The sequence below is a fragment of the Dipodomys ordii genome, unplaced genomic scaffold (assembly GCF_000151885.1).
Source record: "Dipodomys ordii isolate 6190 unplaced genomic scaffold, Dord_2.0 Scaffold66, whole genome shotgun sequence".
Lineage (NCBI taxonomy): Eukaryota > Metazoa > Chordata > Mammalia > Rodentia > Heteromyidae > Dipodomys > Dipodomys ordii.
In genome coordinates this window covers 2,694,537-2,704,873 of record NW_012267282.1, presented here as the reverse complement: position 1 = coordinate 2,704,873, position 10,337 = coordinate 2,694,537, and the positions used below count along the sequence as shown (strand labels likewise).

Genomic DNA, 10,337 nt, shown 5'->3' with positions numbered 1-10,337 from the left:
GGGCTCCCACCAGAGGCCCCCGCACCCAGCACTGGCCCCGCCAGCCCTCAGGATGGCTGTGAATTTGGCACAAAGGACAGACATTGACTCGCTTTCGTTTTTCAGGAAATTAATTCTGCGGCAGGCTGGGCGGCAGCCTGGCTGAGTCCCACCCTGCAGCTCTCCGGGGTCCTGCAGGGTGGAGAAAATGTTCTCCCAAGTTCCAAGGGACTGGGCATCAGGGCAGGGGCCTTGGAACCCAAAACAGAGGCCAGAACAGCCACGAAGAAAGCCGAGCACCAGGCATGGTGGCTCACGCCTGTTATCCTAGCTCATTGAGAGGCTGAGGTTCTGAGGATCGCAGGCTGAAGCCAGCCAGGGCAGGAAAACGTCCGTGAGACTCTTCCAATTCACTAGCAAAGGGTGATAAGGGGAACTGTGGTTCAAGTGAAAACTCTAAGAGACAGTGCCCAGGTGACCTCTCAGGAGCAGCACGTGCACGCACACGCACACACGCACGCATGCACACCTACTCCCCCCCCCCCACCGGGAGCTCCTGACCATAGCCAGCAGCAGCAGCCAGAGTGACCATATGGGTTCAAGTCTTCCAAGAGCCTCTGGCTGGGTAGCCCAAGCAACTATTTCACCCTCTCTGAGCCTTTCAGGCTGAGGCTCAGAGAAGTTGTGACTTGTTCTAAGTCACACAGTAATAAATCACAGTAATAAATCACAAACCAGGGATTCAATCCCCCACGCTAGATGGAGTGTCCACAGTTAGCATTTACACATTCCCTCACCCGGACTCTTCTCTGGTGACTGGGAGTCCCTAATTATAGCCCCAGGGAATCCACACCTCTAAATGCCAGCTGCTCTTGTTAAGGAAGGATAAGGGGACCCGCAGGGTTCCGGATGGGCGGGGGTCAGGCGGCAGCTGTTCTAGTCACAGGTGAAGAGCCCAGGCCAGACGCCCATGGCGTCCCCCCCACCCCCCCCCAGGCTCTGCAGCGTCTGTGGCCCTGTGGCCGCTGGATGCCGCCATTAACATCCCGCGCTCCCTGTCTAGAGCACCGCAGGGCGGGACGGCCACTCTGGGGTTTTCTGGGGGTGGCTGCTGCCCCCCCTGCCAAGTCTCAGGGGGTCTGGCAGGACTGCCTGTGGCTAGCCATGCTCCCAGAAAAGCAGAAGGGAAGCTGCGGTCACTTGTGGCCAGGCCTCATGAACGTGGGGGCTGGGCAGTGAGGGGACACTGCTTGAGCTCCAAGAAGCTGGGGGCCTCAGTTTCCCCACAGCAGGCCTGTTACGGGGAGGGAGGCACCCAGCTCTGGCAGCTGCCCGGCCCCGTGCTCGCGGGGAGCCGGGAAACCTCAGCCAGGTCTGGGAGAGTGCGAGGGTCCTGCCTCCCGTCGGAGCCCACAGCTCCGGCGTGCGTGGGGAAGTCCCCTTCGGAGCACAGCCCGGGGACCGGACGCCTCCGCTGCTTCTCACCACAGCCCCCACAGCATGCATGTCCTAGGCCCTGGGCCCACAGGCTGGGCCGCAGCGACCCCTGGTGGTGCCCTGTGGGCCACGTCCCAGGCTGACCCTAGGGTTCTTACAAGAGTTCCTGGTGGCCACACACTGGTGGCTCACGCCTGTCACGCTACCTACTCAAGAGGCTGAGATCTGAGCATCGTGGTTCGAAGCCAGCCAGGGGAAGAAGTCCACATGAGACTCTTATCTCCAATAAACCACCAGAAAACCGGAAGTGGAGCTGTGGCTCAAAGTGGTAGAGCACTTGCCTTGAGCAGAAAATTGCTCAGGGGCAGTGCCCAGGCCCTGAATCAAGCCGCCCACCCAGACCCCTGTCCCCCGCTGAGTTCAAGACCCCACTCCGTCCTGTACTAACCACACCTGAGGCTCAGGTCTGCCAGAGTGGCCATGTGCCCAGCACTAATGTACCCTGAGGCATGAGGCTGTGGCACTGGGGAAAATGTGCCTCCCGGCGCTCTCAGCCTGGTGCTCCCTGCTGGACCCTCCGTCCTGCTGCCCCCCAGCAACCCCAGACGCAGCACAGGACAGACAGCAGTCACGATGCCCCACCATCGCCTGCCAGTCCCCACCGTTAAATCCCCGGCTTCCCATGCTCCAGGAGCCCCCGCAGCTTCCACGGGCTGCCCCAGGGCCTCGGCATGTGCACCTCCTGGTTCCTGGAGTGCCCTTTTGTGGATCTCTTCAACTCCAACAGGGATCAGAATACATGGCACTTCTCAGGGGAAACTTCTAGAAGCATTCTCCTGTCCCTCCCTCCCCCAGCACCTTGCTCCTCTCCTCCCTGGAGTTACCCCAGGACGGAGCCTGGGCACAAAGCTTTGTGTCCATTAGATGTCCAAAGCAGATGCAAATGGCGCCTCCCCCGTTTCTGTGGTCCTGTCCTCATGGCACTCTTCTGTCCCCAGGACAACTTGTCCTTGGAGACCTACTGGAGCCACACTGGCCCCTAGGAAGCCCCACGGCCCTGAGTTCAAAACCAAACACCTGGCACAGACTCCTGAGCCAGGCTGTGACCCCAGGGAACAGGCTTGTTCAAATCCGCGTGCCCAGCTCGCCACCTGGTGGCCATTCCTGGAACTTCCCAGACCCAGCCTGCAGCCAGGGAGGGGCAGGGCCGGTGGGAGGATGGACAGACAGCCCTACCCTTCAGAGACCCCTCCAAGGCGGCAGGGGGCAGAGCCTCCGGGTGACGGGCCTGAGCTCAGGCCCCAGCCCGGCGCCCAGCAGCAGGGCCCCGGGATCCGTGGGCCAGCCCTGTGTGCCCCATCCCCCGGCTCCAGTTCAAAGGGGAAGGGCTGAGGGGTGCCACTGCTGGCTGGTGGCCTGACCTGGCGGCCCCTGGGGACAGAGGGTGGCCGTGTTGACCGCGGCGGGCGGCTTGGCCATGGGGGGACCCCAGGAGCCCCCAAAGTGCTCTCCCACCCCAGGCCTGCGCCAGGGGCAAGGACACCTGAGACCCAGCACTCACTCACTTTAGCCGAGGCCAGGGAGCTGCGCCAGGCACAAGCCGGGCCGGACCCCCAGCCCGCAGCACTACCGGGTTCACCTGTCAGAAAGGTTTATTGTTTCAACGAGAAATTCCTTGTAAAAGTTGACACAATTTCTCTTCCAGTAGAAAAGGGGCAGCGGCCGGTCCCTGGCCTGGGTGCACCCGGGCCCTGCCCGGGCATCTTGGCCCCTGCTTGGCACCTGAGAGCTGAGGATGTGAGGGGGTGGGCGGGGCCTGCACTGGGAGGAGGCGAGGGGGGGGGCAGGCGACACCCTGGGCCTGTGTTCGCAGGGACCGGGGCTCTGTGCACAGGAGACCCTGAGGCAGCCCTTGCGGGTGGCCTGCATCCGCTGCCTGGCCCCAGCCTGGCCTCTCTGCATGGATGAGTGACCAGCAGCGCCACAACACCTGGCCAAGGAAGCACGGATGGCAGTGGGGTAGTCAGGGCCTGGCTCAGCCGGGAGGGCGGGCGCAGCCACGCAGAGAGGAGGGCGGCCTCTCCCTAGGCTCCACAGTGGTGGCTCTGTCCCCAAGCACCAGCTCATGTCCAGACACGCGGGGCACCACCAGCAGGTAGGTGGCACTGGGGTCAGGCTGTGGGGCTGGTGGGCCATCTGCAGACAGAGTCTTCAAGAAGCGGGGTGCAGGGGCTGGGGGACCGGTCTGGCTGAGTGGCGAGGCTTGGGGGGCTCCCGGAGTCCTTGGCACCCTGCAGAGAAATGGGGGCCGGTCACTAGCCTGTCCCCCAGCCCCTAAACACCAGCTCCTCGGAGAGGGTATGGGGCGATGAGGCCACCCCTCCCTCCAAACAGGGAAACCCAGGCCCGGAGAGAGGGCAGAGGAAAGTGTGGGCGGTGCCACACTGCCACTCCCAGAAATGACCCAAGTATCCGTGCCAGGAGAATGCATGTCCCATCAGGGCGACGTGACCCTGGCCAGCGCCTAGGCTGAGGCTCACAGAACAGCGCTGGGGCACCTACTGCGCCCCCACAACTGCGGGAGGGGGCGGGAAGAACACCTCCACCCTGCAGCAGCCCGGGGGGCAGGGGCCGGGGGCCTGGGGAGATGACCCAGACAGAAGAGGGAGGTGTGGCAGAGTGAGCCGAGACTACATCCTATCTGGTTTTGCATTTCAGACTTCCAGTGTGGAGAAGCATGACAGTTAAGAACAGGAGGTGGCCGAGCGCACATATGTAGTACTGGCTGAGGAGACAGAGGCGGGAAAGTTCGACACCACCCTCGGCCTATCCCAAGACGCTGCCATGACAATAAGAAGACGTACAGCTGGGAGCTGGTGGTCACCTCGATAGGAGCTGCCCAGGAGGCAGAGGTCAGGACGGCAGTTCAAAAAGTTGCTGACCATCCCCCCTGCCCCCAACCTCACCAGACAAGGCTGAGCAAGGGGCTGACCCGCGACGTGACTCACAATGACCCAAGCCAAAAGAGCAGGAGTTGCGACCCAAGCCAAAAGAGCAGGAGTTGCGGCCCGAGTGGTAGAGCACAAGCCTAGCATGGAGCCCTAAATTCAAATCCCTCAGTACTGGGAAAGCAGAAACCCAAACCCAAACCTACCCATCAGGCCCGTGGGAAGCGGCTCCTCCACACTTTGGAGGCCCCGGCCTCCTGAGACACAGGTCATGCGCTCGGGAGCCAGGACAGCAGAGACAGACAGAGGAGAACGCAGAATGTGGGAAAGATGGGGTTGATAAGAACATCTCCCCAAGGGCCACCTGTCCAGCTGCGCCCACAGCCTGCTGCCCGCCCACGGCCTCCGCCCGCCGCCTCTGCCCGCTGCACCTCTGCCCAGCGTCCCCGCCCCATGGAGCTGCCTCTGCCACAAGCCCCTGAGGGCCGCCCCACACCCAGGGGCCCACCACAGGTGGGGGCCTCCCCTCCACGCCCAGACTGCACCAAGCTGGGCGGGGCGTGAGGCGGGCCTGGGGCAGTGGGTCCCAAGGTCGCAGCTTCACTAATAATGAGAACACAGAGCGTGTTGGCAAAATAATCAGCAACCCCCTTGGCCTGAGCCTCACCGTCCTGGGGCTCAGGAGTGGGGTGCCCACCAAGAAGAGGCCCAGAAAGGCCCGGGGCAGCGTGCCTTGCCCGCGCGGGGGGCCGTCCTGGGGCCCTGCCCCGCCCTGCCGCCCCCCTGGCCCAGGAACAGGGCTGGCGGTGGCTGTTTCACCCGGCAGGCTGGTGCTCCCCACAGACCCTCCCCTGCCAGCCCCAACTGACAGGCCTGGCACCAGCCCCACAGGGAGCCTCGGAACCGGCTTCCAGTGCAGCCGGCGGGGTGTGACAGGGACTCACCCCTACTTAAAATGACTCGGTGAGCTCACACCTGCCATCCTAGAGACTCAGGAGGCTGAGAGCTGAGGATCACGGTTCAAAGCCAGCCTGGGCAGAGAAGTCTGTGAGACTCTCATCTCCAACAAACTACTCAAAAAAAAGCTGCAAGTGGCTCTGTGGCTCCAGTGGTAGAGTGCTGTCCTTGAGCACAAAGAGGCTCAGGGGCAGAGCCCAGGCCCAGAGTTCAAGCCTCGAACTGGCAAAAAAACAAAAACCCCTCAGTGTACCAGGTAGAATTTCCCGTGGGAGTGCAACCCGACAACCGGGATGCAGCTGGCGGTCGGCTCCGCCTGCACCCCTGCTCTTGATGAGTTACCCCCGACTCAGGCCCATGCTTCTTGGAGGGTCCGTGAAGATGCAGACCCCTCAGGACCAGGCTCTGGGGTGAGTAGACCCCCACTTCCAGCAGCCTCCCCAGTGAGGGCCGGTTGCCAGCGCACAGGACCGAGGGCCCGACCCTGACCGGCAAGGTTCCACCTTGCAAATGAGACAGGAGCCCAGAGGTGCCACAGCACAGCCCCCCTCCCAGCACTGCCCGGGTCCCAACGGTGGCCACGGGCAGGCACTCACCCCTGCAGACAGGCCGCGGGACTGGGTTACCTGGTACCCACCTACAGTCGGGCCTCCTGCAGCACTGTGCCCTTGGCCGCCGGCTTCATCAGCGACTCAGAGTAGGCCTGAATGGCCTCCTTATCCTCGGAGCCCTTCTTACCTCCACTCCAAAATAAATAGCATCTCTCCTAGAAGACAACCAAGCTTGTTTAAAGGCCACCTGCCCGGAATCAGAGATGTGTGCCTGCACAGCACCCAGGACAGCTCAGAGACGTCAGGCCTGGCGTGCCAACCCAGTGTCACCAGGAAAAAGAGAAAGAAAAAACATCCATTCCCAGGAGTGATGGTGTATGCCTGGAAGCCCAGCTACTTGGGAAGCCAAGACAGGAGCATTGGGGGTTCAAGGCCAGCCAGGGTTGAGATGAGATTCAAAAGCAAAATACAGACTGGAGTGCTAGACTAAGTGCTAGAGTACCTCCTTAGCAAACAAAGGCACCAGGTATTAAAATACACTCACACACACTCTCTCCCTCTCCCTCTCTCTCTTTCTCTCTCAAAACACAGGCCTAGGAGACGTGGCTCAGATAAAAGAACACAAGGCCTTGAACACAAAAACAAAAATGGAAAGGCTTGGAAAGAAAAGTCCCTCTGGAAAGCACCCTCGCCAGTGCGTGGTTTTTAAAAAGAAATCAAGACAAGGCACCAAAGCAGCCAGGCCTGCCAGGCCAGGGAAAGACAGGAAATGTGGTGTTACAGCTGGCTGCCGGTGGCTCACGTCGATAATCCCCAGATGAGAGGATCAGAGTTCAAAGCCGGCCCAGATGGAAAAGACCGTGAGACTATCTCCAATTAACCACCAAAAGGCTGGAAGCGAAGGTGTGGTTCAAGTGGCAGAGTGCCAGCCTGGGATGAAATGCCAAGCAAGAGTGTGAGGCACTGAGTTCAAGCCCCAGTACACACACACACACACACACACAGAGCAGCCGAGGCGCCCTGCAAAGTCGGGGGCGTGGGGCCACAGAAAGGACGGATTCCTGTGGCCTGGGGTGAGGCTGCCGGAGTGAGGCACTGTCCGCTGTCCTCTCCCTCCCATGGACAGCTGAAGAAAAGCAGGAGGGACCTGAGGACCCCGGTGCCCAGCAGCCCCATCGGTGTTGTGCCCTGGGGGCCGCAGGCCGGAGCCTGGGGCCTGGTCTCCTCTGCCCTCCTAGCCTGGCAGCCCCGGGCTGCCACTGAGCTGTGACGGGAAGGGCGCGTCCAGCAGTGCTGCCTGGACCACAGCCTCCGGGGAATCGGGTGACACGGTGGGCCCCGAGGTTTCTTCTGGAGGCTGGGGCTCTGGAAGGAAGTTGGGGGCCAGGAGCAGGGGTGGGGAGGCTTACAATGGAAGTCAAAGCCCAGGCCCAGATGAAGAGTCCAGAGAAAGTTTTGATCCCCATAGCAAGCAATGAAGCACCCACACCTTCTCAAGAGAGGAAAGAGAACTCATTGGCCAGAAGAAAGATCTGGAAAGCAGCGCTGGGGGTGTAGGGACCAGAAGTGAGTGCAGCCCCCACCCCGCCCACTGGGCTGCCCAGCTACATGTAGGTGGGCCCCAGTGGGCGGCTTTCTGGGGCAGGGAGGCCAAGTGGGCTATCATAGCCTCCGGGCCTAGGCCCGCGGCTCCACCCCTCACACCTGCCCTCCCTGTCCTGACTGGGGCCCCAGCCTGGTCTCTGGGCCTCATGCTCTGATTCTTTCTGGATGCCCCACACAGGTGCACAATGCCTCCCCCAAAATAAGTTGCAGGACATACACTGGAAGGCAAAGGACAGGAGTGGGGTGGTGGGCAGCTGGCCCGCCTTGTATAGACCAACACTGGGTGCACCTGGGCTCTACACCCCTGCTTCGCCCTCCCAGTCTAGCCCCTCCCTGCCTATATCTGACCTCCTTGCTTTAAAGACTTCTGGAAGATTCCCATTGCTCCAGAAATAATTCCCAAGCTGCTCGCCCTGCACCGAAGGGCCCCTCAGACACAAGCCCCCCCTCCCCCACAACCCCCAGAGTCCCTCTCCACCGCCTTTCTGTGATCACTGCCTCCCAATGCCTTGCTGGTGGGATCCAAGTCTGGATCCCACCTCTTCCTGACCAGATGGGTGCCCAGGCCCCCAGACAGGTGCTGTCTAATCTGAGAGCCACTGAGAAACAGAGAAGCCACATGGAGTGTAATATACACACTGAGCTAGTAAGCTGGGCACTGGTACCGGTGGCTCATGTCTATAATTCTAGCTACTCAGGCTGAGACCTGAAGATCACAATTCAAAGCCAGCCCCAGCAGGAAAGTCCATGAAACTCCAATTAACAATTATCTCCAATTACCAACCAGAAAACCGGAAGTGGTTCTGTGGTTCAATGTGGTAGAGTGCTAGACTTGAGCAAAAGAGTGCAGGCCCAGCCGAGCGCTGGTGGCTCATGCCTGTAATCCTAGCTACTCAGGAGGCTGAAATATGAGGATCGAGGTTCAAAGCCAGCCTGGGCAGGAAAGACCGTGAGACTCCTATCTCCAATAAACCACCAGAAAACCGGAAGTGGCGCTGTAACTCAAGTGGTAGAGCACTGGCCTTGAGCTGAAGAGCTGAGGGACAGCGCCCAGGCCCAGAGTTCAAGCCCCACAACCGACAAAAAAAAAAAAAAAGGTGCAGGCCCTGGCTGTGGACTTTGCTGGTACAAAGGATGGTGACCATCTGTTTCACAGTTTGCTTTTCGTGATAAACCTGTGAACACCTATCAACATAGACAGAACACTGCCTGCCACCAGTGCTGTGGTTAAAGGGAATGGTGGGGCCTTATCCAAAAGATGACAATAAAATCTTTTAACAACAACAACAACAAAAAAGCGCAGGGACAGCGCCCAGGCCCTGAGTTCAAGCCCTACGACCGACCAAGACAAAAAACAAACCCAACCAAAATCTCCAGAGTCAGAGACCTAATCTGGTGGAAGACAGCACAAACACACCGTTTGCGTCGGTCACGTGGCCGTGATGACCCCGGGCTCTCTCCGGCTCACGCCGGTTACAACTGGATTACCTTCGCTCATCTCTGCCTTGAACGTGGCCAGTGGAACTGCACGCTCAAACCACACCCAGGCTCACCTTTCAGCCCACCCTGGGCGGTGAGATGACACCCAGCTCACAACGGAGCCCAGGCTGGCCTGGAGCTCTCCACCCTGCCTCAGCCTCCTGCCTTGCTCCTCGGCTCCTTCACTAGCCCGGCCCCGCAGCCCCGCAGAACAGACGGAGAGAGCAGAGAGCGGAGAGCGCAGAGCAGAGGGGCGGGACGCGCAGGGAAGGCGAGCTCCGGCCCCGCCCCGGAGGCCCCGCCCCGGAGGCCCCGCCCCGCCTACCTGGCTGCGGACTTGGTACACGACCGGCACGAGCAGCAGAGCGCCGCCCAGGGCGAGCAGCACATACTGCGCGTAGTGCAGCACCAGGGGCAGCAGCACCAACTGCGTGTAGAACGTGCGCAGCGGCGCGCCCTCCATGGCCCCGCTCTGCAAGGCGGGACGACGATAATCAGCGGACGACGAAGTCGACGGGACGCAGGCGCCCGCGTCTCCCGCGACCCTGCCCCTTCCCCTCCCAGGATTCCCTCGCTTCAGTGCACCGGAGGACTACATTTCCCAAGGTGCCTTGCAGCCGGGCGGGGCATGCAGTCACGCTGTGACCAATAGGAAATGGGTTTGGCCCCTCCCACGCGCTCGTAACTGTTCGAACGGACGGAATCCGAGGGCGCCAGGGGCGCGGAAGGGACGGAAAGCGCCTGGAGCCAGAAAGGCTGCGTGGGGCCCAACAGGCCCTCCCGCTAACCAGCCAAAAGCCGGGCTGGAGGAGTGCCTTAAGCTGTGAAGCGCTCCGCAAGGGAGCCTGCGGGCGCGAGGTCCTGAGCTCAAGGCCCGGCATTTAAAAATAAAACACAAACGGGGTGGGGACTCATCGCTTGGTGCAGCCGTCCCGCCCCCCCCGGGCTGACCTCGGAGCTGGCGGCGGCCCCAGCCCCGCGTCCCTGCGCGTGCGCCCCGCCTCACCTGGCCAAACCACAGCAGCGGCAGGACCACCGGCTCGATCTTCCCGGTTTGCCTGGAAGCGGGAGTAGAGCGGGTGAGCTTGGCAGTGCGGGGTAGGGGACGCGGGCCGTGGCGTGGGGGGGGAGACACGCGTGTGACTAGACAGGGCGGGTCTAGTCTAGGGGCGGTACCCAGGGCGGGGCTGCCTGGGGCGGGACCCAGGGGGCGGTACCCAGGGCGGGGCTGCCTGGGGCGGTACCCAGGGACGGGACGGCACTTAGGGGCGTGGTGTCTGGGGCGGTACCCAGGGGGCGATACCCAGGGCGGGATGGCACTTAGGGGCGTGGTGTCTGGGGCGGTACCCAGGGACGGGGCTGGGGCGGTACTCAGGGGCGG

General features: G+C 61.7%; 1 protein-coding gene across 3 annotated transcripts in view; it reads right to left on the bottom strand.

The window, feature by feature from the left end:
* Positions 1-3,050: 3,050 nt before the first annotated feature.
* Scarb1 (scavenger receptor class B, member 1) overlaps positions 3,051-10,337 on the bottom strand; it is a 42,215-nt gene continuing 34,928 nt past the window's right edge. For 2 of the 3 annotated variants that reach the window (XM_013023190.1, XM_013023192.1), the window contains exons 10-13: positions 9,963-10,014; positions 9,282-9,428; positions 5,959-6,087; positions 3,624-3,707 (exon numbers count right to left, since the gene is read on the bottom strand). In XM_013023190.1, the coding sequence (XP_012878644.1) occupies positions 5,959-6,087; positions 9,282-9,428; positions 9,963-10,014 (328 nt within the window). In that variant the 3' untranslated portion in view covers positions 3,624-3,707. Of the gene's footprint in view, positions 3,708-5,958; positions 6,088-9,281; positions 9,429-9,962; positions 10,015-10,337 lie in introns of all 3 variants that reach the window. The other variant, XM_013023191.1, reaches the window with a different exon arrangement.